At 40.1% G+C, this 27,542-nt stretch overlaps 3 protein-coding genes across 8 annotated transcripts in view; all 3 read right to left on the bottom strand.

The window, feature by feature from the left end:
* Positions 1 to 688: 688 nt before the first annotated feature.
* Positions 689 to 12,855, bottom strand: ctdspl2b (CTD (carboxy-terminal domain, RNA polymerase II, polypeptide A) small phosphatase like 2b). Of its 2 annotated transcripts, none has more exons than XM_086288627.1 (13): positions 11,733 to 12,412; positions 8,805 to 8,992; positions 7,200 to 7,338; positions 6,960 to 7,109; positions 6,477 to 6,725; positions 6,257 to 6,353; positions 5,675 to 5,786; positions 5,498 to 5,584; positions 5,282 to 5,344; positions 5,105 to 5,184; positions 4,815 to 4,941; positions 3,817 to 3,912; positions 689 to 3,705 (listed from the first exon to the last, which is right to left on the bottom strand). In XM_086288627.1, exons 1-13 carry the CDS (start codon positions 11,752 to 11,754, stop codon positions 3,640 to 3,642), a joined length of 1,476 nt encoding a protein of 491 aa, XP_086144753.1. In that variant the 5' UTR covers positions 11,755 to 12,412; the 3' UTR covers positions 689 to 3,639. The 2 variants fall into 2 exon arrangements, with proteins under 2 accessions (XP_086144753.1, XP_086144759.1); XM_086288633.1 differs by lacking the exon at positions 11,733 to 12,412 and adding an exon at positions 12,502 to 12,855 and having other exon boundaries at positions 897 to 3,705.
* Positions 12,856 to 12,962: 107 nt separating this feature from the next.
* On the bottom strand, positions 12,963 to 25,213 carry golm2 (golgi membrane protein 2). 4 transcript variants are annotated; one of them, XM_086288644.1, is made up of 10 exons: positions 24,146 to 25,213; positions 21,217 to 21,271; positions 19,681 to 19,783; positions 18,500 to 18,590; positions 18,154 to 18,280; positions 17,852 to 17,935; positions 16,707 to 16,985; positions 16,230 to 16,367; positions 14,982 to 15,149; positions 12,963 to 13,911 (listed from the first exon to the last, which is right to left on the bottom strand). In XM_086288644.1, the coding sequence occupies exons 1-10, from the start codon at positions 24,470 to 24,472 to the stop codon at positions 13,832 to 13,834; spliced, it is 1,452 nt and encodes a 483-aa protein (XP_086144770.1). In that variant the 5' UTR covers positions 24,473 to 25,213; the 3' UTR covers positions 12,963 to 13,831. The 4 variants fall into 4 exon arrangements, with proteins under 4 accessions (XP_086144770.1, XP_086144778.1, XP_086144785.1 ...); XM_086288652.1 differs by having other exon boundaries at positions 17,852 to 17,932; XM_086288659.1 differs by lacking the exon at positions 14,982 to 15,149.
* Positions 25,214 to 26,351: 1,138 nt separating this feature from the next.
* Positions 26,352 to 27,542, bottom strand: part of entrep2 (endosomal transmembrane epsin interactor 2) — a 121,476-nt gene continuing 120,285 nt past the window's right edge. For both annotated transcript variants that reach the window (XM_086288605.1, XM_086288615.1), the window contains exon 12: positions 26,352 to 27,162. In XM_086288605.1, the coding sequence (XP_086144731.1) occupies positions 26,959 to 27,162 (204 nt within the window). In that variant the 3' untranslated portion in view covers positions 26,352 to 26,958. The remainder of the gene's footprint in view (positions 27,163 to 27,542) is intronic.

Below are 27,542 nucleotides of genomic sequence, written 5' to 3'. Positions count from 1 at the left end.
TTGGAGTGTGCAGCAAGATAATGATCTGACACATACGACCAGGTCAACCCCAAAATGGCTCTGGAAAAACAAAAAGGTCTTGGATTGGCCTAGTCCAAGTACAGAGTTAAATCTGATTGAGATGCTTTGGCATGACCTTAAACAGGCCGTTCAATTACTTTTTAAAAAACATAGGACTAGGTAGCTTTGGATGGCTTTTTTTCCCTTAAACATTTTATATTAACTCAGGTCATCTTTGTCTAATATAAAAGAACAATTGATGATCTGAAACATGACAAATGCGAAAGTACAGAAGGGAGCAATTAATTTTTCACAAAGCTGTAAATGTTAATGAACTTTAGGTTATAAATACCTTTGTACCATTCAAAAGCAAGTTTTTGTAATTTGAAGATGGATTTAAAAAAAAAAAAAGTGTGATTTTGACTTAAGTGCAGCCTTTGAGCTTTAAGCAAAAATATTGAATTAGACGCAACACAAAACACTGAGTGAACATTATGCTGATCAAACTCTGTTGAGATAAATAGTACGAAGCACTAAATCCAACATTTGTAGGCTCTAATACTTTGTGCCATCATTCCCGTGGAATTGACGATATCAGACTTCTACCTTTGTCCTCCCAGAATTTAAAGAACATCTTTCAGCATCATCTGAACTGTAGAGGAAATAAAACAAAAAAGGGCATTCAAGATGTTTTTAACCGTTTTAAAACTTTGTTTCAGAAATGAACTGTATATACACTTTACAATAGCATACAGCCTGACAGATAACAAAGATCTCCTAAAACATTTTAAATACATCTTCAGCACAAATAGCAATTCTTGCAAGTAAAATGGCTTAATGTATACTGAAAATTAAACCAAAACAATAAGAAAAAAAAAAGGCATCGACACGACTGATCTTTTTGGCAGAAAAAGTGCCATGATTTAAATTTAATTCAGGACTTTCCCACAAAAGCAAGCTGTACTCTTTACATGCTAAGCTTAACAGTTCAGTGACATAGCGCTAAACTAAACATACAGATAGTTGTAAGAAACAAAAAAAAGAAAACACAAAACTCCATCTGATGTAAAGTTAAATCTTCATTAATACATTTAAAAGTAGATATGACATGCCTTTAGAAATCAAAAATACAAAAGCTTTTTTCCTTACTTTAAGGATTTTTTTTTTTTTTTTTTTTTTTACATGAAGCTGCATGTATTGTACAACACTCAGTGTACAATAAACTGGTAATGCACATAAAAATGAGTTGGATGAAATGTATCCAATGCCTCCTGTTGACCCTTCAGAATAAAAGCCATGACTGACGATTTTACATAATCGCACAGCCCAGTGACGAGATTGAGCGCATCGCACCACACAGAGTGAGGCTTGCATAACAGAAGATGGTCAGGATGGTGAGAGATCATTGGGTGGATGGGGAGCTGGGCTACCACGGTGGGATCTCGAGACCGGTCCCCTATTCCAAGCACATTACTTTTGACTCTGAATGAGGACCGAAAACAGCGTGGAATCATAGAAAGACACTTGAGCCTTCAGCCCACGTACACGTTACATTCATAGTCTGTGTACATGTGTACTCATTACGTTGTGTCTGAGCAAACACCGTTGTGGCTTTTAACAATGTAACTTGAATACAAGCTGATTTTTAAGTTCTGGAGAGCAATTTACTTGCGGCAAGAAAGGCAAAAACAAACAAAAAACAACCGTGAGCAGCAGGGATTGTTTGGGAAGAGTAGGATTCAACCTAGCCAATTTCCACATGGGGGCACAACTCAAATGGCATCACAGTACACAATATATATACTGCACACTATCGGCAAGGAAAAAGAAGAAGAAAATTAATAAATTGTCAAAGGGTGGATATCTCCATGTTTCAGCATCAGCAAAGCTTGGAGGTTTGATTGTCTCTTTCCAGTGAAGTATTTTATGGGTTGGAGCATGGGAGAAAAGCCACGAGGAGGAACTTGTATTGTATGGCACTATACAGGCAACACACACGCACGCACACACGCTGTAACATAAAATGCACTTAAGATTCCAACAAAATCTAAAGAAAACGTTGCCACACCGTCACAGGCTTGTATTAGCGACGGGCATCCGAGTTTCCGTGACCTCCCAAGTTTAGGCTTGTACAGTGGCCAAAACACGGACAACACTTCACCCTACTGTGCGTCTCATCATCAATAAATTATGCTGGGGAAAAAAACCAAACAAATAAAAAACAAACCAAAAACACATTCATTTAGTTACCATTCTTAAACAATCCTTTTAACGGCTAAAAACAAAGAACAAACGCTTAAAAATACTACGAAAAACATGTGAAACAGGCAGAGGGGCAGACGGTGAAGCTGACAGTAACAGTATGCTGCTGGTGCCAGGTATAGCTGGTACACGGTCTGGCCATTGACTTCTGCCACAGGTAGACTTTATGACACACTGGCAGAGGTGCGCTACATTAGTCATAATGCTACTGATATAGCCATCAAGTTACACGTGACAATTAAAAGAAACCGATCGAGGTTTTAGCGAGAATACTTGCTCAGGAGCCGGAGACAATACTGATTACACACGAATGACGAACTGCTATTAAAACGAGGAGTTAACGGTGACACATCACTTTGAGAATGAATGCCCTTAAATCATTACAATGTGTCAGATTTACAGGTCAAAAGATCCTTAACATTTAAATCAAAGAGCCATGTTGTGTCCACGTGTGAAGCCAACACATTCATTTAAACCTCAGAATGAGAACAAGCTATAAAGTCCTGGATTTATTCCATTTTATTTGACTATGCAGCGGACTGTCATTTACAGGTTCTCCTATATGGGGAAATGGTTAACAATGAAACTTACATGACCCTTTTAAAATCTCGTATCTTACAAACAGAAATGAAATTTTTCTTTTAAACCCCATCTTTAAAAACAAAAAACAAAACACCAGTTTTACCAGAAAGCGCAAAAAAAACCAAAAAAACCAAAAAAAACTGCAACCAACAACAGAAAGTTGACGAAGCTACAGAGGAATGCATATGACTTTCAAGGCTACAGTTTTTAGGCTTGCCCATACACCGAATCAGTGAGTGTGTGTGGCTAGGAGTAAACATACACACATGCACAGATTGATTTACAGGCCAGTCACTCCTGTTAAAAATGGTCTGTAGCCACAGAGTGTCGTATCGTCAGTACTGACAGCGTGAGCACCAGAGGGTTGGACTGCGGTCGGGCAAGGTGGAGTTCCTCTTTACCAGGTGGTGTTTTCATATCCACTAAACCAGCACCAAGACTTCAGAATTTAGTGTGGAGCTGATATCTGGCTCCACAGCTGAAGAGTCGCTTAAAAAGTGTCGACGACCTGGGCTTGTCCATAGTGTGTAATTTCATCTATGCGCTTACGATTTTTAGAAAATCTCACCCAGATCTTTTAAAAAGGTTTTCTTTTGAAGTTCTCTTTTTTTTCTTGTTAAAGCAATGGTGAATTTAAAAACAAAACCAAAAAAAAAAAAAAAGGCTAATTTTTTTTTTTTTTTTTTTAAAGTAATGGCAATGTTGTAGTTTGTAATCCGAAGAGAGGCTTTTTACACGCACGTGTTGTTCTCAGTCTTTTCATGTTGTCCCCATTTCGAGAGTTTGTGGTTGGCTTCAATCGGGGGGTAAAAGGTCGTGAAGCCGGAACCGTTCCCGAACGTGCGGCCGCACATCCTCATTCTGCAAGTCGAAGGGGTGGGGGGTTAGATTAAGTTTACTCACATGGTCAAGTTACTCTTATTGCTGATGTAGTTGATCCTACAAGAGTAAATGAAAGACAGGACAGCTTACCATCTCAACCAACTTCTCAAGGAAGGGCACCAGCTTCAAAAGCTCATTGTCATTCTTGTCCATGAACCAGCTCTCTATGGGAATCCCATTGGACAACTGCAGAGACCAAAGAAAAAAAAATCTATTTAATTAAACTGTGACCAAAGAAGAAAAGATCTGCTGTTCTGCTGTGTTTGAAGTAGCTGAAGATCTTAAGTGGGGTGGGTGGTGCTTTCTCCCTATAACAGATGTGCACCAATCTGAATGACCAGAATAGGCAGGATTAGAAACAAGTAGAGCTCAGGTCGAGCTGTTTGGAGACAAAGAGAGAAGCAAACCTGAGACGGTTTGGATATATGATTAGGGGGAAAGCAGATATACTGGATAAAAGATGTTGAATATGGAGCTGACACACAGGAGGAAAAGAGGAACCACAGAGAAGATTCATGGATGTAGTGAAGAAGGACATGCACACGGTTGGCGCTGACAAGAAGATGCTAAGGATACCACTAGCTGCAGGATGATCAGCTGTGTTTATCCCAAAACAGAGTAGTCAAAAGTGGTAGCTGTAACAGTTCACTGTCTAATCTAGTAATGTCACTTCACCCTTCTATCCTCTGCTTGGGGAGTTACTATCTATACTATCTATCTATATAGCTTCTGTTCCTGAATTCTGGCATTAAAGCTGATCTAAAAAGGGGCGTTGGAGGAACATTATGTGCCCTTTTTGATACAAACTGTCAATTTCACTGTATTAGACACGTTTCAAGTGATGTACCAAAAAAAGACATTGACATTTAGTGTTGAGCCATATTTGAAATTTTGTTCAACTATCACTTGTGTTCAAGTGGATTTTTGTGCTAAATATTCAGGAATAAATCCCAGTAATATCCAATTCATAGTAGAGGGACAAACGAATGAAATCCCAAAAATTTTTTTCATTATTCTACTCATTGTCAGAATCTCTGATGCTTGCTGATAACCAGGCAACACCTGCATATCAGGTGTTGGTGTCTCACCTGATATGCAAAGGCTTGTGGTGAATTGTCAATAATGATGGTCTTTGAGAGATCTCTTCCCAAAATGTTGAGATCCTTGATGTAGTTTCCCTGGACACAGACACAATGCTCACGAAACAACCTGTGCCTGCAGTCACAGTGGGCGAAGAAAGGAGGGGGGGTGACAAAGTTAGCAAAATTAGTAAACAGTTAAACATCTGCTTTATGAGCTCTACTCTTGATTCGCTCTGCATAAAATTTGCTTTAAAGTTTCTTGTGCACCAATAACCAGCTAATAAAGCTCAACATACCTCACAAGCTGCTTTTTAGGATCCAAGATGTTGAGCAGTTTGTCTGCATACACCTTTTTAGAGGCTGTAAAGAGGATGATCTAGAAAAGAGAACAAAGAGTTCAAAAATCTTCAACTTTAAATCCTCATCTTCAAGCATTTAGAAATAATTAAGAGAAAGAACCAGCTTGTAATTACCTCATATATTTGAGACATGCGTTCCAGAAACTCTCTAAAGAATGGCCTCAGGCGCACATACACCTGCACAGGACAGTTTAATGGTCAGTGATCATTTCGAATGAAAATATGATCCCATAAGAAAAATTTGTCCTTTGAGGCTTTTTAGAGACATGAATATGGCCCCCTCTAGTGGCAACGTGAAGAAAGGAAAAAAAATAATAAAACAAGACATACCTGATAAATGACATCCTGAAAGAGGACAGGGAAGGTAAGTGCTGCGTCCTCCAGCTCATTTAAACTGCAGTGCACCAGAGTTTCATCCTAATCGACACACAGAAAAATGTCTTGAGTCTTTGGAGGCCTTTAAAGATTTCCAGAGAGATTCATTAATTTGAAAAAAGTGTTGCTGACCAGGTCTAGGACCAGAGAGAACTCAGGTGTGCTGCGCGTCTTCAGGGGAAGGGCTGGCTTACGAGTGAGCTGCTCCTCTGTCAGTGGAGGGACGTGCTTAATGAAGAAGTACCTACACACCAAAACAGACTCATCAGTAAATGCCACAACATTCACAGTAAGTTGGAAACCATTAAAAAAAAGGGTTTAACTTAAAACTCGAGTCTGCTTAGATTCAATAGCCAAAATGTTTTACTTATCGCATTTTTAATGACTACCATTGGAGTCTGCAGACAATAAAATTAAAAGCCTTGTGTGACTGACCATGCTCCTAATTGTGTTTTTTCCTAAAAATAGGACAGTAAGACTATATAAGTGAGGTACTTCTGTACATAAGGGTGTCAGGTTGGTGGTCTGAGTGTCATGTCTCTTCACTTTGATTCTACTTAGTTCAAAGGTCTTTCAACAATATAAAAAAAAGAAACATTAGCCTTTATCCCCAATTTGTCTGCCTGTCCACATGCTTGATTAAGCTGAAATAATCACTGTAGTGTTTTTGTTGTGGAAACGGTTCAGTGAAGTGTAGCAAGCCTTTAAACTTACGGGTCAAACACTTCCCAGTCTTCCTCGTAGGATGCCTCTGGTGGTACTGTAGCTGGAAGGGTGTCCACATGTGCCATATCTGGACTGGTGCCTGGAGCTTGGAGCGCAACAACAGTATTTTAAAAATATTAGAATCAAGACCATAAATCAGCATCACAAGAAGAGCAATCAGTTGCCACCATCTTCATTGTTACTATGTTTTCTCAGCTGTGGTATCTACCTGTGAGAGGGGGGAGGTCAGCATCCGTATCCAGCTCTCCTTCTTCGGTTGTGGGAGAAGCCTCGAGGATGTGTGGCGGTCGCAGAGGTGGGAGCTGTGAGACGCTCGAGTAGTAGTTGGTGGTGACGCACAGTTCCTGCGTGGATGTAGCAGTGCTGGTGGGCGTCTCCACAGCTTGCTCAATGTCCAGCTGCTTGACTATCTCCTCAGCTTCTAATGCTTGGTCTGGAGAGTCCGAGCCGGAAGAGGCTGGAAAAAAAAAAAATGGAAAGAAGAAAAATTTAAGATGGTGCCATTCTGAACTAACTAAGAAATGCATCTTCATCCTAACTTGCAGTCCAAAACAACTGGAAGAGGGGCTGATTATTGTCAAAGAGCAGCTTATGTTAGATTGTTTGACTTTAAAGTTAGTAATAAAAAGATAAAACGTGGTTTCTGTTTACAATTGAAAGCACAACCCCGACTACTTTGGACTCCACTTACCATTCTTAGCTGGTGAGAAGAAGTTGAAAACGGGGGAGAAGATGGTCCCGAGAAGGGTCGTTCTGGGAGGGCTGGTGGTCACCTCAACGGCTGTCGTCTCCTCCAGACTACCATTGGGCTTCTCTTTACTCCTGTCGTGATTGGTTGCCTCTGCAGAGGAGGAGAGGGGACACGTTCAACAGTGTTAGCAGAGAAAACAGAACTAAATAATAACTAATCTTGTTTATGTGAGTTACTCACGTCCATTGACGGATCCTCTCCTGCCAACTCTGCTTATATTCCTCCTGGGTGTGTTGGGGTCTGTGGGTGTAGAGGTGATCAGGTTGTTGTCCACATCACAGTGGAGGCGTGTCTTCTTTGCTGGGGTTTCCTCCTGAACCTGACAAGACAACACATCATTACAGGAGTTGTGTAAGTTATGAGTGCAACTGTAATTAAATAAAAGGCAAACAGATTTATCTCTGTTCAGTTGAGACCTCTAAACATTTCCCAACCATGAGAGAGAAGGGAAAAATCTTTTGTTGATGGTTCAGAATGACCGTTCTAGATTAGACCATCAGACACATCTACTATATAGACTGACTAACCGGTCCATTAGACCAGTTATTCTCGCCCTTGTAAACTGCCCTGCACGCCAAAAGTGATGCCACATCTGCTGCTGCAAGTCACGTTCTGGTGCAGATTTGGCCAGCCATGCATCTCCAAATTTTGGTTGTTTTGTTTGTTTGTTTTTAACCACCAGTTTAAGGACGCACCATTACATAAGCTCAGCGACTGACAGATTACACAGAAGGGGATGTTGCAACATTGCAACACAATCATGCCACCCCCCCCCCCCCCCCCAAAAAAAAACACCCCTAAATAAACAAAAACACTGGTCTCCGCTTTAAATACTGCAGCAAGCATTCGCAGACGGTGCTGGTATAATCAGTACCGAGTTCTCGCACTTGGCATATAACATGCAAAGAGTATAACAGGCTAATCAGGCATCAAACACAGAAGAGCCTTTTTCTTTATGTAGAGATATTTTTGGCACCCATTACCAGCTACAGTCTGTCATTTTTGTTATCTGGTGGTGCCATTTAAGCATATTTAATAATGTCACTGAAGCATAAGGTGATTCAAACGCCCAACTTTTACTGAATGTGGATCCACCGTTTACATGCACAGTAACCCTGACACATGAACAACAAAGAAAAAGCTAAATGATATTGCTTTTGTTTTCCCCCCATATCTCTCAAATGCAAACTCATTATGCTTCCACTGAACCTACAAAAATATCTGCATGACACAGTGTATTGTCATAAAGGTCAGAATCTAAATTAAGCTTCCCCCCCCCCCACTAAGGAGTTAAAAACATATTTATAGAGACAGGGCAAAAACAAAACAACAAAAAGAAAACACCTTTTGGGACTTCATAGGAAACTGCAGGGAGAAACCTAGAATGTATAGTGTGATTATCAAAATGGCCATATGTCTTTTCATAGGACAAACGTCTCTAAGCAGAGTTGACTTTTCCACTTGTTACCACCTCCTGTCCTTGCACACCAACTCTGTGAGCCAGAAGCTAAAATTAGACCAGAGCCCGAGTTCTCAGACAAGCTGCTGCATTCCACCAGACATTTCCTGGGAAACATGACACTCTCCACCAAGAAACACTGTGTTAAACTTAGAGACATTGATAGCGCATTGGTTTTTAAAGCAGTGTTTAACATACGTGCCCAAAAAAATTTCATCTCTTTAACAGCTAAAAAAAAAAAAGACAGCAGGAGAATAACTTCTCTGCCTACAAATTTTTATTTTTACTGCTCACAGACTGGGTGATGCGAGCTTGGAAGAGGTTACCTTTACAGCATTTCCTCTGATGAACTTCTTGATGGTGGAGAACAATCCTCTCCCAGTAGTAGGAGTGTCCTCTTCTACTTCTGAATGCCTCCGCTTGGTTCGGGATGGGCGGCTTGCCAGAGTGGGGTTCGGTTGCTGAGACGCCTTACGCATTCTCAGCCTCATTGTTTTAGCAGTCACATGTAAGGCTGTTTCAGAAAAAGGAAACAAAAAAAAGAGCAAATACAGGAAGAGACAGAGGAAATCATTATGGCTGTACAGTAGAGACAACAGATTTAATCAACCGTTCAGTTGGTAATGAGTACAAACAAGTTGTTCTAGCAGTCTCGAATGCATTAACTTTTAAAATGGGCGAGTCAACGGGTTGCATCTGTGTGCAGAGGAGTAACACTGGTGAATTTTCTACCAACATCTGGATGCATTCAAGATCCCGTTTCACTTACATCAGTGGATCCGGCAACAACAGCTGGCTTTACTTTCATTTGTACCACTAATGGAAAAAAAAAAAAGTTACCCAGGATATTACTGTACATATACTCAAACACTCCCACTCGAGTGTGCTTGTAAGATTAATGTTAAAGGCGAGCCCGTGTTAGACATAAGCTGAATAACTATACGTAAATATAAACAAAACAAAATCTGAGGGAACTACAGATATTTCGTTGAGTGATTTAGCACTGTCCTCGCCAACCTTTGCAGAAAACTTAAATTCACAGTGAACAAAAACTGTCAAGCATGCCTGGCCTTTGTGGTTACGCAACTAAAAATGTGTCCAGACATATCCAGCAGCAGTCCACACACACACACCTTCTCATTGGATACAGTACACATCTCACATACTGTAAATGTACTTCCCTACATCTGCTTCACATTTACACAGGGGCGTATCCATGAACATGCCACAAGTGTGCACGCTGTTGCCCAATCCCACATACAGGGGAGTGAAAAAAAAAAAAAAAAAACAACTTAAAAAAATAAACATCACCAGGAGCGTGCATGCTGACAGTGTGCCTGAAAGCTGCGGCTGCTCCAAGTATCAAATAACTTAGCAAGTGAAGACAGTGTCATTACTTCACTGTAACTGTACTCGTAAGGGAAGGATGCAGTCTATGATTTATTATACATAGGTTTCCTTAAGAAAATAGTTTAAAAAAAAGTTTCTCATTTGAGGGGGCTGTTGGGGAAAAAAATAAAATAAAAATGTAAATAAGGCCATGAGGAGAGATTTTGTAATAAACCTGCCAATTTAATCCAGTTTTAGAACATTTTAAACTGTATGTGTATGCTTTTGAGAGTTAAAAAGAAGATTATTTTAGTCTACTTGTGCACTTTAATTCTCCTGAAAGATCCTGTTTTACTTTATAGAACACCGTATTTCCATCATCTTGGCACAAACACTTACACTGTACTAAAATAAGATCACAAAATAAAAGCTTCTTTATTAAACAATTTCAGGTTTCCCTTCTCAGTGAGTTTTATGATTTCACAAAAGTATACAAGAAAAAATGTCTAGGATTAAAATGCGTCTACCTGCTACCTTTATTCAGCTAGCTTTTTTTTTTTTGGTTGAAATATCATTATCAAATCTTGTATTTAGCTTTTTTAAACCATACGAGTTTCTTTGTTATACTCATTTTTCTTAAACTTTTAAACGCTCCAAAATAACTGACATTGTAGATAATCCACCACAGCACTCCTTACACAGCCCTTAATATATAAAATATCAATTATGTTAGCACATACTACTTGTTAAATCTTAGAAAACAATAACTAAAACTTTACTTTTGATACTATTCTGCCCACTGGTTTAATGTATTCTTGTTTCCTCTACATTACAGTGGAAACACTCAAAATAATGGTGAAGCTCACACTGGTTTTTGTTTAAGTGATCGATATGCCATTATAGCCTGCAGTATCAAGTATTATTGATTCCAATATCCCAGCGGTTACCTTTAATCTTTGCAGACTGTCACTACTTGTTTTTGTTATGGTAATGTGTTTAGCAAAGAACGACAACTTCTGACACCGCTGTTCTCCTAATTACAAAGTGTTATGAGTAGAAATGTCATCTTTACGCGTTCACTTTGCATAGGGGTTTTTCTAGAAATGAAGGAACACAGTTATGTCCATTACTTTGTGTAGTCATGCCTTTCTTTCTTGTGCATTTCACGGGAATGTGCGCAGCATACCGGACTTTCGAGTTGCTGCTAAATAAAGAATCATTTAAGTGCTTGTTTTAATTGCTGTACGATCAAACCCCACTAAAGCTCAAGACGGCAACAGCAAAGCTACTAAAGGTCTACCTTTCAAGCACAGCATGCACTAAATGTTTGCTTCACCAAGGAAATCAGCCACTGACCGAGAATCATGCACACAGCAAGAGAGCGGGAAATAGGAACATGCATGCAGCTGAGATTGTATGAGCAAGCTAGCCGCTAGCCCTGAAAACACACTGGAAAAACGAGTGAGGCCCTTCGCACAACCCGTCCGCTCTGCAAAATTTACCCCGAGGCTAGGGTTGGCTAAGTTGCTTAACGAACAGATGAATCATACAACATAACCGGCAAAAACCACTAACATTTAGACGTATTTCACACTATTTCCACTTCACTTAGCGACAAGAAAACAGGCGTTTGAAAATGTTTGATCAGTTATGAACCGACCATACCCAGCTAAATGAGCAGCTAAAGCTAATCAACTGAACCAAGTACAAGAGGTCAAATTATGCTTCGTTCATCGTAATAAAACCAAACCAAAACAAACAAACTTGACTACACAATCCTGCTTTAACGCAATTTGATATCATACTGACAGGCTTTGCGTCAGCCTGAAAGTAACGTTTCATTGTTTATGCGACCTGGCACTCTGGTCGCTAAAAGTAACGTTAGCATATTCAACGAACCAAACCCCCCAAACAGGCTAACTTACCGTCTGCAAGCCAGTGCGACATCGTGCCTTCAGCGGAATGACGTTAAAAATGAACAAGACGACTTAATAAAAAGCATAGGTCATCCAAGCTGGCGTAAAGTTTGGTGGAGGGGTTCACTCGAACGGCGTTACTGTCTTCATGTTTGTCAGCGGAAACTCGGAATCGTCAATCAAAACAGCCAACAGTAGCGCTATTTTATCTGCTAATCCCATCACCGCTACATTTAACCAACAATGCAGCTGATGCACCGGTCTGCTGGGGTACACGGACACGTCTAACTGAGCGCCCTTTGAATTCTATTAAACGGAAAGCACGGTGGTAAAGAGCCACCCTGGCGGAACTCAGCTGAGGAATGCCAAATTGGATGCTAGGTTCAAAGGATGCTAGCAGGATTTACCTGGCGACAATCTGCATTGTTACATCTGTTACCTTATTTGGGTAAGAGTAGGTACATTCTATATTACTGTTGAACTAGTAACAATGTAGTCAATTTAGTAATAACACAGAGTAGATAAAATGTAACTAAACGTGATATCAGGTTGTTCATGAATTAGCCAGGTCCATGGTAGGCCATGTTTAGCCGTCCTTAGCTATATAACCTAGCTTAGCACCGCTGGGTTAACTAACCGAGCCTTCTTAAAAACCAGCTTCTGGCAAATAGATGTGCACAGGACAGGGGAAAAATAACTATCTTGTCGTTAGCCACTATTACATAAATGAGGAGTAAATAAGTCAAATGAACGGGGTAGGTTAGCGTGAGCGACTTACTTTACAGTGATCCGCAGTGGCTGGAGATGATGACTCAAGGCTGATTAACCATCACAGCAGAGGCACTGGTTTGTTTTTGTGATCGGTTCCGAGTTTTTCCTTCTATAGCTACTCACGGACTGTCTTCAAAATGACACACCGTTGTGTTACCAGGCGCCATTTCCCGCCTCTGCTCAGTCTCTCCGAGGCAGATACCCGTATGGGACACAGACACACCCCCTTACCTCTCAAAAACACCAGCCAGTCTGCAATGATCACTGCCGCGAACCGTTTCTTCTGCCAGCGATCATAAAGGTAAAGGACTGCTCGTCGACAAAGCAACAACCAAAATAAACAAATAAAACAAATAAACACAAAACCCCACTGGATATGATGCACTACAGATACCCAGGCAAAACACGACTATTTTGAGAAGGATGACAACCTATGCATCTGCATTGACTCTAAAGTACCGTCACAAATGACATGAAGCATCACCTTTAATAAAATAAAATTACATTCATGTGCCTTTCCATGAGAAATCAATTTTCCTGGTTGCACAAACAGAACTAATTTTATGTTCACAGAAACCTCATTCATGGAAGCATTTGTACAGTATGTCAGCTCCACATGTGCTTGGTTAATCACACTGTAGGACACCAACATTGTTCTAAGTATTGCTTAAGCATGAGTATTTTGCTCAATTTGATTAATAAAAAGTTTCAAATGCATGCAATGGCATCATTTAAGAAAAAAGAAAAGCACTTTTTAGTCTGTCAAAGTAAGAAACGGATTCAACAGGCCATGAGTAGAGTCCTTGGCATTTGTAATGCATTCCCACTCTTGTAAACAAACAAACAGAAAAGTTTTCCATATAAGAGTCCCACGATTATGTTAGAAAGGCAGAATGCCAAATTAGTCTCTGATAAACATCTCAGATGAAGAGTTTGTACCAAGCAACAGCAAAGTGAGAAGAAGAAGAGTAGCTAAACCAAAACATGGTCTGTCCTTGAAGTTCAGATGTGGGTCATTAGGGCCGGCATGAGCCGGTGCAGTTATCAAATACTCAACAGTCAAAGTACAGTATATTATCTCTACTGTCATAACTTAAAGCCATTAGCAAATTAACAGCAGCTTGGGGAAATGCCTTGTGTTTTTTTCCATAGTATGTTACATTATTTAGAATTACTTCATTAGCTGCAATGTCTGTTCTTCAAAATAGTCCATGACATTGAGATTGCAACCTATAAAAGTTCTTAGACATACTGATGTTTTTTTGTCAAGAGAAATCTCACTTGTGGAGATGGGTCTGAATGTGTTTTTTATGAGATACGATTGTATGAGTTTCCATTCAAAGAATGTCGTTGGCTTGATGTCTTTTTTTCCCATAATCCACAGCCCGATCTCCCTGCATATCTCGATCGTCATCATCTAGAGGGAAAAAAAGAAGAAGAGAGAAACACAAATATTAGAGAATGCACAATTAAATAGATGCAAAATTTACTACGTGTTCTGAATAATCTCTGGTATATGAGGATGACACCATAATGTAACATCGTAGTGCTGACTTTAAGCTTTAAAGGATGTTGATGTCAACCTTCTGTGAATTGTGTAATATCCAGAGCCCTCTCTGATTCCCTTCAGCAACACTGATTTATGTACAAGAAATATATCAACAGATTGTTCATTTTAGAAGAAACTCAACCCACATCATTCTAGGATATTAGCTTTCCTGTTGGTAACTTTAAATAGCAAGTGTATATATATAAGAGACTTCATGTTATGGCATATGTATCTGATAAATGTAAGACAAATGAAAAAACAGCCAATCACAGAACTGTCAGATCAGAAATAAAAATTTTTTTTCCTTTGATAGATTCAAACAAAACACAATTTCCCTAAAAATACTATTGTAGTTTCGGTATGAAATAGTGCAATTTCATTTAAAATCCAAAGGGCAATCAAAACAAAGAGAGAGAAAAACAAACAATAAAACAAACAAAACATGGACATGCATTTCAATATTTCAAGGAGAACACAGACACATTCAGGAACACAGTGAGCTATATATATATCTACTGGGCTAGATGTAGGTCAGATGTTTGGTGGGCACAGACAGGTGGTTTAGCTAAAACGAAACATAGGCAGGACAGAAAACACTAGATGACCACTCAATTACTCTCACAGAACCGCAAGTTCCTGGGTCAAGTTCTCCCTCTACATAAGATAAGAGGGTATTAAGACTGTTATAGGGCTGAGTAAAAATATGCAATTCTCCTGAATTGCACACAAAGCAGTTCTGCTTTGATCCTCAGGTATTTTTGCCACATTTCTTTTTTTTTTTTTAAATATCTGTATTTACGATGACGTAAAGACCAAACTCAGGGTTGCTGTGAGCTACTTAATGTAGCAGGTTGGCAGGACAGGGGTGGAGGGAGGGAGCAAGGAGGAATGGTGGATAAACATCTGGACAAACAGTCCAATCCCCCGGCCTGGCTCACCTTGAACGTCTTCCTCCCCACCATCACCATCCTCTTCCTCATTGTAGGCCAGCTCAGCCTGCTTGTCAGCCTCATACTCACCCACGTTCCCATCATCCCCATTGTAATCCGCCAGCTTAGAGCCGTGTTGCGGATCTACTGGGGACTCGTTCTCATCAAAGAATCGGCCTGCAGGAGGCAGAGAAGGGCCTCATCAGGACGGAAGGGAAGCGAAGGCAGTTGTAGGAAGATAGGGAGGGGAAATACTGCATCATGTATGCATGAAGGAAAAAGTAGTTGCATTAAGAGAATGACAAAAGATGAGAAAGATGAGGTAAATACATGGTGCCTTCTGAAGAGAAAAAAAAAAAAAAAAGCCAATCGTGGTCTTGGATGCAGTATTATAAATTAAGAGTTTGCCTACCACAAGATTCACAGCATGTGGTGGCGGTAGTGTGGTCCAATGTGGCTTCAAATAAGAGGCCTCTTTGGAGAGATCTGAAAACTAACTCGAAAACTAACTCGAAAATGAGTTTTTACTGCTGCAGTTTCTTTCACACCAGCATATAAGACTGCTTATGTTCCTGTCTAGACCCTCACAGATTTCGAACCGGGATGGGAATTGGGATGAGCTGTGCAGTCTGTAAGCTGATAATGTAAACAGAGATGACAGCAAAAACAAATCACCTAAAGGGTGTTAACTTCTACACTAAATTGAAATTTAGAAGAAGGATCAGAGCAGAAGAAAAACAAAATGAAAACTTAGTGGGTTTTTTAAGCAGCAGGGCTGCAGATGACGAGATGGAAGTGTAAAAGAGAGAAAAGAACTGAACATTTTAAAAAAGAGAGAGAAGGAGGAAGAAAGCGCAGTAGAGCAGAACAGAAGTGAGGTAACAGGAAAGGAAAATTGAGGAGCCAAGTGTGTCATTTGTCTCCCTCCCCCTGCAAGAGACCCTTCTGTGACAGCCCTAACCATGTTCAGATAGGACTTATATACTTAGAAGTCCCATCTTTCATGAAAATGTGTTATGTTTAGGAGGATGCACTGACTTAGAAACTGGAAAAACTGTACACATGACACCACAGTAAGTTATATTTTAATCCCTGCCTTATTAGATATTCAGAAAAGTATAAACAGAACTAACTTACCATAAATGCTATAATTGTACTTGAGTGGAATCAATCAATGAGTTAAAGAAAAGAAAATAATCACTACCCTCATTGCCAATAGCAGGGTTCACTTTTTCAGAGTTTATTAGAGGAACTCACTTTGGCGGTGGTGTACTGGTTCTGCTGGAACTTGGTCTTTGGCGTGGTGAGGCTGGATGGGATTGGGCACCTGGGCAGGGTTGGGGGGCAAAGGAATCCTCTTCAAGTGTTCACCTTCAACTCTGACATCACTGGGAACTGATTATTAGAAAAACAAAACAAATACTTCAAACGTCAGGCGCAGTTGTTCCCAGTACTGCTTTCTCAAAGCTATATTTGCCTTCTTTAAGGGAGCACTCAAACTTTTGAAAGAGGTTACACATCACTTGAAAAACTCATTACAAATGGAGGAACTGTAAACAAATAATGTAACAGGATAACAGTTCTCTCCCCTTTCAGTCTAGATGTGGCAAAAGACAAACCACCCAAAAGCTAAAAATCTATAATAAGCTGTAGTCACATTATTATCCCATGCCTAAAGGCTCAAAATAAACATTGTTAAAATTAATAGCAGTTACATGGATGTGGTTACTGCACCTCGAAGTTGCCTTTGCTGTTCTCCCAGCTCATCTGCCTTGATACCCACTTTGTTGTCTTCTTCAAATACTATTGATTTGTCTCCCTGTTTGTTGATGCCTGGAGGTGCAATCACTACGGCTCGGCCATCCAGTCTGTCCTGCTGGAGTCCGGGCTGGTCCAGCAACATGCCCTGGCCTCCGGGACCATCAGCTCCCCCGACTCCAGGTCCAGCACCGGCTCCCACGGCCACATCCGGGGCTTCGTCGTGTTTCTGGGTAATGGCTGGTTTCTTCAAGCCTGTAGGCCAAAGACAATGTGAGAAAGGTCAGTGACCTACTTGCCACAAGGATTTTGTTTTGTTTTTTTAAAAAAAAAAAAAAAAAAAAAGGGTAGGGTTACAATCAGTGACAGAAGGGAGAAGGATTTCCTCACTTTATATGCACTATTCAGGTAAGTAAGCTATGTGGGTCAGTTATTGTTCTCTAGTTACGGATTCAGTTTCACTGTATTTCACTAAAAAGCAACCTTGAGGGGTTGAAAAATGAAACCCAAGTTGAAAACCCAAAGAACTATCCATCCATTTTCTTCCACTTGTCCAATTTAGAGTTGGGAGTTTCACTGCAGCCCATCCCAGCTGCCATAGGGCAAAAGGAAGGGTAACCTGGACATCCACACAGACAAGGGGAGAACATACAAACTTCACACAGAAAGGCTCCGGACAGCTAATGGATTCAAACCCATCAGGCAATGTTTATAACCATCACACCACCATGCTGCCCACAAAAGAACCATAATTCCTCAAAGCGGCACCTGAGGCTGACTCCAGAAGTGACTCATTCCCTTTAGACTCTCATGTTAAAATGGCCAAACAGCAGAGTCAACAAGTTTAAAGGCAGGTAAAAAAAAAAAAGAAAGAAAAAAGAAAAGCAGATTCAGTCTGTATAGCAAATTTCTTCCTTCATGGAAACTGTGATGAGGTGAATTTAAATCTAACTAACATGTTTACTTATATTAAGGCCTAATCTAATGCTGATTATGGTCTGTCAATACCTATACTGGCCGATTAAAAAGTCCAAATGTTTTTGTCATTACACAGCTACAGAATTCTTTCAAATCAATAATTTGCTGAGCTTGATCTCTGAAAGTTTACATTCATTACTTACCAAACTGCACATCGTCGATTTTTCCCACCTCACTGTCTTCAATACCAGGCATGCCAGCATCACTGCCGGGCTTACCCATCTCTTCTGTAACACAGCACAGGGAATGGGAGTGAAGCGCTAGCATATTAACAGGATTAACAACCAGACAGCGTGAGGTAACTACTATTTACATTAAAATATTAAAAGATCCATGTGAGCAATTATTATTGATGATTTTCTCCTAAAAGTCAACATCTTCATTTAACGTGTAGAAAGCAACATAAAGTAAACGATAGCAGCGTTGCTCAACTTAATCACTCTACCTTTCAGATCGGAGTGTCTGTCATGCCGGTGAGTGGCCACTGTATGGCGCTCTCCAGCCGTCTCCACACCAGGCTCTGTATCTGCATGTCTACCCCCCACTACATTCTTGTGACCATCCACTGCACTCTGAAAAGGAAAGCAGATTACAGAAAAGACAAAGCTGTTTAATGAACAGGAAAGCTTAGAGAACAGAAACACAGGACAATTCATTTCTATTTTAAATACATCTGTGTTAAAGATCCAAAAGTAGTGAATAAATGCAATGTGCAAACAAAACTTTTCATCATTTACTAAAGAAACACAAGAATAGCTCTTATCCTTTTTGTTAAGATTAATCAGACTAACCTGTCTTAGCTTTAGTGTTTCTTCCTCCAGAGTCTTTTTTGCTTCTTCATACTCGTCTTTCAGTTGTGCAATCTGGCGTCCACACTGTAAACTAGTTAACATGTATTCATTCAGTTTCATCTGCACAATAAGGAATTTTTTCAATTTTATACATAAAGAAACTATAAAACAAAATCAAATCAACAGTTGCTTTTCTCTATTTTACACTGCCCTACACTCCTGATAATAAACCTTTGCAGACAAATAATGTGTTTATTCCACTATTGTATGTGTAACTTCTAGAAGCAAAATATAGCAAATATAGCATTTCACTCCATTCATGTAGCCAGTTACTTGAAAGCTGTACAATCCCTCTATAATTTCCTGAGATTTCTTGCAGACAGCGCCATTTTTGCAAAAATTATAGCACAAAGGGATAAGATATCTTTTGTCCAGTAAGTTGACCATTATCCCTTTTTTTTTTTTTTTAAATTAAACTCACTTTGTCTACTGGATAACTGTGTTTGGCCAAATGGAGTGTTGCCTCTAGGTAATTTCAGTGAATCCTTGTGAGCTGGACGGACACACTGTACAAGCTCGCTTTTGTGGATGTGAGAATTTGACGATTCATGTTAGCAAACACTACACTGTTTTGCTTGGTCTTGATGCGTCAATTAAGCAAACACACAAAAAACACACCTCAAACTGCAGCACAAGTTAGTCGCACTGCTTTGCCATGCAGACGCAATTTTACAGCACTTGTTGAATTTGTTCTTGGTTAACATCACTTTCCCTAAATCCAAAGTACTTCCAAACAGTGGGTAATAATCTGCTTCGAAGAGCAACCACTTCACTTCCTGCTGTGCCACACTTTTGATTTCTGCTCTGATGGTCTTATCTGTACCACATAAGTACGGTCAAATAGAATGAGGAAACTTCATGCTGTGCGGTGCAGGGGAAAGCTGTGATTGGCACATGCTGGGCACATCATCAGGCAGTGATTTACGAAGTGCCTGATTAGATTTTTTTCTGTGCGTTCTGTTGGTGTAGCATGCATTTTCAATATCGTTTAATTATCTTCATTTAATTGTGGAAAACCAAAATTGTGATAGACTAATTGTGCAGCCTTAATCTCTGAGAGCTCACAGTTCCTCGAATATGGGTATATCTAAGACTCAGGCACATGTAAAGAACTAACATACCTTTCATATTCCAGTTTTCTTTCCAAGTTAGTGTTATTTTTCTTCACTTCTCTTAGCTGCTCTTCCTGCTTCATGAACTCTTGCTTGAGCTCCCTTAGCTGCTCTGTTTGTAATAACAGACACACAAAAACAAACATTTTGAAGAAGTTTATTGAAAGACTTGTACTGCTATATGAAATTGCTTTGTATGTTACATATTCTGTGTTAAAGGAATTGCCAGAGTGCCCTCTGTTGGCCAACACAGGCTGAAGTCTATGGGCTCAAAATGTGGTCATAAATATTTTGTACTTGTAAAAAAGATTTGTGTGTGCGTAAAAAAGATTTGTATGTGCGTAAAAAAGATTTGTGTGTGTGTAAAAAAGATTTGTGTGTGTGTAAAAAAGATTTGTGTGTGGACTTAGAAAAAAAAAACCCTGCAAGTTACAAGTACGGATTTTTGACCCTATTTTTCTTCCCTTCATCTGATTGGTCAATGTCATGTCAATCACAAATGTAACAATCCAATCAGAGAACAGATGGGTTTGGCTGTCGGAGGGGCGCTGTTTTAAACTGCAGGTCCTTGAAGGGTGATACCGTTTGAAGCTGGAGGATCGCTATATAAATATCCGATAGCAGCTAGGTCCCCTAACTTTCAGTAGCTGTTGAAAGGATAAAGTTGTGGTATATCAGTGGTTAGAAATAACATTATTACTTTAGGATTAGTTTAACACAAAGTCAGGGCTGACCCAGGACCATTGCTGTGAGTCACAGTGCGCAGCATAAAAGTCCTTTCACATCGGATGCAGGATACGCTGCTAATGCTAACTGCTAACTAAAAGCAAAGGATCCAGAATTTGTTACGCTGGCTGCTGGGCTCTGTGGGTTTTTGCAGCAGCTCTACCTGTACTAGATGCACCTGCTCCTTGTCTTTTCTATCTCTGACTTTATGTCCTCTACAAGAGTTTGTTTTTTTTGCTAGTTCTTCAAATGTTCAATAAAAACATGTATGCTAATTCATAACGAAGAAAGCTTTGTAATGAAGACTGTCATTTCCAAAACACTGCCCGCCCCCACCCCGCGGTCCGCAGCGCTGTTGAAAAGGCTGTGGAAGTCCCTGTATTAAACACGTAGACCTGTGACACAAAAATCACCAAACTCGGACGACCACAGACTGTTTTCCTTCGTGGTGATGAAGGAAAACGCTGGGTTGGCATGTAAAAGGGCATTTATTCCCTTCAAAGACCTGCAGTTCAAAAAAAGCGCCCCTCGACAGCCAAACCCATCTGTTCTCTGATTGGATTGTTACATTTGTGATTGACATGACATTGACCAATCAGATGAAGGGAAGAAAAATGGGGTCAAAAATCCGTACTTGTAACTTGCAGGGTTTTTTTTTTTCTAAGTCCACACACAAATCTTTTTTTACGCACATACAAATCTTTTTTTACGCACATACAAATCTTTTTTTACGCACACACAAATCTTTTTTACACATACAAATCTTTTTTACAAGTACAAAATATTTATGACCACATTTTGAGCCCATAGAAGTCTTACCTTTAAGCCTTTGAATTTCTGTCATTTGGGCTGTGACATCATCCTGCAGCTTCATCTGCAACATTAAAAGAAAGAAAAAAAAAACATGTATTAGTTATGGTAAAGATAAAACCAGTTTAGGTTCCTGCATTATCAGACAGCTGCACGAATGAAAAGAGGGGAACAGGTTAATCCTGTTATGCTTCATAGTGAAAACTGGTTGCAGTCAGTACAACCCTTTTCTTTATTCCAGTACTCTGAGTCATGTGATACTGATCCAACGCCTGTTCTGTGATCTCAATCTACAAAATGTTTCAGGATTTATTTCACAGAAAAGAAAAAAGCACCAGCACACAAACTGAAAGCTCATTTATTGCTAGTTTATGAGTTTTTTGGTTTTGGCTTTTTTTATTTACACTTTGCCACCAGGTAAACCATAATAAAATCCAATACAGCTACGCAATAAACATTAATGATGTGAAACTTAAAAGTCTCTCTATTACCCTGAAGCTTCTGGCTGCGCTTTATTTTGTGTTCTAGTAAAATAAATGGCATGCAAAAACTCATGAAGAGCAGTAAAATACCAAACAAGAAAGTTAAGCAGGGGGAAGGAAGGAAACTTGAGGCTTTGGACATCACAGTGACACCCAAAAGCTACATTTTTTCTGTCCCACTAGATTACAAATATGGATTTCAAAGCATGAAATGTAAAAACAGCAGCTATAGTTAAGTTGAAGTTATACTTCTATAAATACAACTGAGGTGGCAGCAAGGTTTTCCAAAGCATCAAAAAGATCTTGGAGGCTCACTAGGATGCATGTACCCACCATTTTGTCATTAATATTTAGCCATATTTTCTGAAAATAATAGAAGCAACATATTGAAAATATTAATTTGCAGAGCTACGGGATTTGTACTGATTTTTATGGATATACTTTATCTGCCTTTCTACCAAAAATTTGTCATTGTTAGGCATTCGAGCTCTTGAAACAGTTGGGCAGACTGACTGAGCCAGAAGGAGGTCAATAAGACTGGACAGGAAATACAGCATTAATGTCAACTGCTCTAAGACTAAGGCTTGTTAGACGCTCATAAGTGGGTAATGGCCTCCCTGTGCCGCCGGGCTCTTTAGAACAACATGGTCACACTAAATGAAGAAGTATAAGGCTCCATAATTCATTCTTGCACCTAACTTAAAAACTATAGACTCTACTGTTTGAAAGCCACTTATCAGACTTATCTGTCACTTTCTTTGTGGTACACACTTCTCACAATGTGAGGCAGACTGTTGAAACAAGGTTGGTCTGTTGACAGAAGAAAGGAGGAGAACAACCACTCTTTAATGGCTACCTTTATCCTGAATAAGGAAACACAGAGCCGGATCTTGGAATTTAGTCAAGAAATAAGGGAGCTTAGACAATGTGTTCATGTGTTCAGCCAGTGTGTTCATGTATAGCCCTTTATAAGTATCATATAAGTATTATGTTGCAGGTCAATTACATTTTACCAGTAACCTGACTCCAAACGTTGGGAGAAAGTTTTGTGTGTTGTGGCTAAGGACAGCTCATCAATAAATGTTGAGCAAAGCAAGGCAATGTTACCCACAACCTTACCCAACCTGATAATCCTGCAGATTTAGTTGTAACTATGCAATAAATGTGTTGCTTTATTGTATAAGGTTGCATGAAGTTAAAACGATTAGTTGAAAATCATGAATGCTGCATTTGTTTTATTGCTGTCTGTGGTCAAACCAGAGAGCGACAATCCACACTGGATAAACATAAGCTAAACAATTTTAAGCTTTTGCTTTTGAAAAACATCAAACCGAGCCAGACTGGATGCAAATTACACACCCAGGGCGGCTGGACTCGGAACAAAAGTTCAGAAGGTGCTGGGACATAAAAGCCAGTGAAATACTGGCTGGGTAACTGTGCAGGACAAGAAGTGGGAATGTCCATGTGGCGCGCTTTGATGTGCCTTTCACAGTGAATACATAAATGCCCCCACAGACGTGTAATAATGTGCTGATAGAATGAAAGAGCAAATCAGCAACAGAAACAACATCATAAAGTTGAATTCAATTTGCTTTCTTTTGTGAATGTAATTTCCCCTGTTATGCACCGGAAGATAGTTGGCGGCAATGTAGTGAAATCTAACAATTAACAGTGCAAACCAAAATAATCGAGCAAAATTAATTGTTTCTAGATGAATGAAACACTGCTCTGTCTAGCACAAGCACCTCTGAAGTTGGACCAACAGCACACACCACATCACCAGTGTATGCTCCAAAGCCTGCATCACATAATACATCTCAAATAACAAAATAATTGAAAATCACCTACAAAACCACAGTTTAAGAGGCCTATAAACACCCTTTTGATTCAGGAAGCTGTCAGCTGTTAATTTCTAGCAAGATATTCTTGGTGGAGAAATATTCAGGTGAAAGCAATCGAGAAAGATGAAACTATGTGGCTCATACTCAAGACAGCCTGCCTCACCTCTCTTAAGTACATAAGATATTTGCACTTTCTGATATAAAGTGCTGAGATTACAGCACAACAATGAGATAAGGTGGTGAAATTAGACATGGTGATATGACTGAGGCTAAATATTGTCCTTTCCTACTTGTATTACAAGTAATACTTGTCCATACACCCCCGATTTGGTGTAATGAAGAACCTTCTTGTCATTCCTGTTTGCTTTTCCTGAGAACATGACACCCACCTCTAGATTTAAAAAAATGAGTGAGTCAGTCTTGCCCCCAAACACACATAATTATTACAGTGACACTCGGTCAAAGACGAATAAGCTTGGTTCTGTATAGATGCTGTGCCGTACCCAGGAAATGTTTTATCTGCTCTAATACCTTGCGTGACCTGCAATGTTAAATTTCAGTAAAAACGACACTTAACTCGATCAAACCAAGACAAAGGCAAAAAGAGAAATGTACCTTTTCATCTGTGCACTTTTTAATGAGAGCATCCTTGGCCTGGAGCTTGCTCTCCAGGACGCTGTAGTCCCCATCCTTCTGGTCGATCTGTTTCCTGTGCGTGTCCACCTGCACCATCAGCTCCGAGTTCCGCTTCTCCAGCCGGCTCCGCGCCGCGTCCGTGCGCTTCACCTGCGTCTGCACCTCCGCCAGCTCATCCAGCAAGCGGCCGTGCTTGTTGGACACTGTCCAGTAGTTGAAAGACAGCACGACGATGATCACCATCAAGAAGATGAAGATGAAGGACGGGAGGCGACCTCCCCGTCGGTTTGCGCCAAACCCAACCATTTCCCAAACAAAGTCTAACGATATTTCAGGTTGTTACTGCAACCCAACGAGCTCAGTGAAGACTATTCTCCCGGTGTGAAACACATCCGTCTACGTGACATGCCGTGTATATGCGGCAAGCGCTCGGAAGTCCAGACGTTTAACAGACAGTCATGAACGCTAAAGGACCTTCACATTTCTAGTGATCTTTGCTCTCCTTCCTCCTTCCGCTCACTAGGCATCTTCACTGCAATCCGTCCAATGTTAGTAAGTGAAATACGCCCGCAGGGACGTGGCCTAGCTCAGCTGGCAGACGAGACGTGGACACGACGGCGCCGTGGCACTGAGGAATGCTATAAACCATATAAGCTAGCTGTACAACGTTAGCCTTTAGCTAATTATTTTGTGTCCCTCTGGTAAATCGAGCAGTACCGGACGCACAGACGTCTGGAACTCCACTAATCCCTAAAATCGCCGTCAAACAGGACTACTGCTGATCCTGAATTCTGACCCCGACGTTACGTTAGCTCGTATTAACTGCTAGCTAGCAACCGTAGACGCGAAAACACCAGCGGCTGCTGTCAGAGAAACACATTGTCTTTAATTGCGAAGGACTGGTTTGAATCTCGTAATACAGCCAATTAAACCTTAAAAAACCCACTGTGAATACTGGGTTTCTGTTATACACTGTCCACGATTCACTGCCTTCCACACATCACGTCTGCGCTGCATGAAGTTGCAATCAGCCACTTTAATTTCCGCTCGCTGCCAGCGGACGTGCGCGTTTCAAAATAAAAGTCTACATTGGTATTTAAATTTCTTTCATAACTCTTAGCACATCTGAACGCTATAGACTTTAGTTTATACTTTATATATTTGTGTTTTACATTATCTGTTAAACCATTGTCTACATGACAAAAGCGATTAAACCTGCCTTAAAACACTAAACAGGGACATACGTTATGACCGGAAGCAGGGCGGTCTTGAAGAGTGATTGATCTGGCTTTAGTACACAGAAGACAGTGCGATATTTCCTTTTTGCGCAATAAAAGTAAATAAAAAATGTAATCTCCATAAACTGATGAAAATTATTGAAATTTCTACATTTCTATTACTCAACAACTCAAAAGTCCAGGTGTACCATGCTAATTATTCACCAAGTAAATACAAAATTGACTGTGTGACTTCAATGCTGCTAAATTACAGCTAAGTAATGAGAAAGTTGGTATATATCAGTCACAAAAACTGTCTAACTTTGGTCTAGTTGCTGGAAGTACTTTTGGTTATTTTTCCAGGTGTTAAAAAAAAACAAAAATAATAGTCATTCAAGGAAAATGAATTACTCCTTAACGCCCACTCACATCCTGGGCCATCTGATCTCAGGAATTTGCATGATAAGGTGGGGCCAGGTTTCACAATGAATGCACCCGAAACTCTGGCTGATTGGGACCCACACCCAGTTTCACACCTTGGCTCAGGCGATTAGAAGATCATCAGGGGGTCCTTTTGTCCCTCTGTGGGGGGTTACTCCCACTAGGTTTATATCTGGGACTCTCCACCATTTGACCTCAGAACTGAAGAAGCTTCTCGGATGAGAGGTGAAACGTCTTCAAGTAACTTAAAGAAGTCCAGACGCTTTTCTTTGCAAGCTCCTTTGACTACGATGACCTGGATGACTGAGAACCTTCACAGACAATTACTGGTTATGAAACAACACTAACTGGAACAGCTTCACCAAACTGCAATTCATGCCAGGTAATTGCATTACCTGGCATGACCTGGCGTTTTCATTACTTTAGCCACTCCTTTTCAAAGCCAAAATGTGAATACCTGAAGACAAATATAAATAATCTAGTAAGACAGAAAAAAACCCCACAAACAACAAAATACAAACGCATATTTTATTGTAACACGGATAAGAATTGTAACACAATGAGGTAAGTTAAATAATCCACATCTGTGATGTTCTTGAACCACAAAATAGTCACCACCCTATCAGTAACAAATCCACAAAGTCTGCAAACAATGTCCTGTCAATTCAGTTCACAGTTTAATACAAACATGTATTTTCTCTGTTTCTTATGAGGACAAGAGGAATACTGATTACACAATCTCCTTTGTCTTTCAGTCACGGATCCAAACTTACCAGCTGCGTATTTGTGTCTTTTTTAAGAGATGAAACTGAGTAGAAAAGATCCCCTGAGGGAGAAACATTCTTTTGTTTTTCTGATGAGAAATAAGCCACTACAGACACAGGTAGGCTCATTCTGAGTTTGCTACCATTTCTGCTGATGACTTGGCACAGTCTCACAGGGCACTAGGGAATACAGTATGAAGGCATTTCAGTAGCTTTGTGCTGCAGTCACATTGTTCAAGAAACGATCTCACGACACCCAAAGAGTTCTTAAGCGCTTCACAGACATCAGATTCCCAGGGCAGCATGTCTGCAACACCAGCATCCTGGAATGCCCTCAGAGTTTAGACCCAAGTCCTTGTTAGGAGAGTGGTCAGAGAATAGTTTCTCTGCACTCAAGGCTTTGTTCAGAGGAGGGGGAACGCAGTGGATTGGTGCAGGCAGTGGATGTTTGTGGGAGATGTTTTGGACGGCGCATGGAAGGGGACGGTGATGAACTCAAAGCGCCGCAGCTCTGGAGATGAAGATCCTCATGCCCACGCTTTCTGGGACTGCCTATGATGCGCTGGGTCATCACCTTTGAGCACAAACCACCAAGAGTCAGTGACAGACACATAACAGAGGCATTTTGAGACATTTCATATCTCTTCAATACAGATGAAATTCAGTTATGTATCTTTTTGAAGTCTCCAGATGTTTCTAAGTTACAAATTATGCAGAGGTACTTATCCAATAACAAATGACTATTTTTAACACATGATTCAAACTGATAAACCCTTTGAAATAGCAGTACTGAAAATAAAATTGATTAATAGGAATTTCTTTTCCAAATTTAATGCACATGCTCTTTATTATTATTATTATTTTGAAATATTTGAAATGTTTTCACCACAATAATAATAATAACAATAATAATAACAATATTGTGTTCAAAATAGAAAAATGCTGATTGAGCCA

This window comes from Aulonocara sp. 'chitande type north' Nkhata Bay, linkage group LG1, assembly GCF_057382095.1.
Source record: "Aulonocara sp. 'chitande type north' Nkhata Bay isolate Kocher_YH1m ecotype deep benthic linkage group LG1, A_spYH_male_GT1.1, whole genome shotgun sequence".
In the NCBI taxonomy this organism is placed as follows: Eukaryota; Metazoa; Chordata; class Actinopteri; order Cichliformes; family Cichlidae; genus Aulonocara; species Aulonocara sp. 'chitande type north' Nkhata Bay.
This window is presented reverse-complemented; position numbering and strand designations above follow the sequence as displayed.

What these genes read in the sequence shown, in the direction of transcription:
- ctdspl2b (XM_086288627.1), bottom strand. Translation starts at nt 11,754, where the DNA reads ATGTCGCACTGGCTTGCAGACG. An exon ending in TCTCTCTGGTCCTAGACCTG is followed by an intron (nt 5,585 to 5,674) that starts GTCAGCAACACT and finishes TGTGTCGATTAG; the next exon opens with GATGAAACTCTGGTGCACTG. An exon ending in TTCAGGATGTCATTTATCAG is followed by an intron (nt 5,345 to 5,497) that starts GTATGTCTTGTT and finishes TGTCCTGTGCAG; the next exon opens with GTGTATGTGCGCCTGAGGCC.
- golm2 (XM_086288644.1), bottom strand. Translation starts at nt 24,472, where the DNA reads ATGGTTGGGTTTGGCGCAAACCGACGGGGAGGTCGCCTCCCGTCCTTC. An exon ending in AGAAATTCAAAGGCTTAAAG is followed by an intron (nt 19,784 to 21,216) that starts GTAAGACTTCTA and finishes TATTACAAACAG; the next exon opens with AGCAGCTAAGGGAGCTCAAG. An exon ending in CAGACACTCCGATCTGAAAG is followed by an intron (nt 17,936 to 18,153) that starts GTAGAGTGATTA and finishes GCTGTGTTACAG; the next exon opens with AAGAGATGGGTAAGCCCGGC.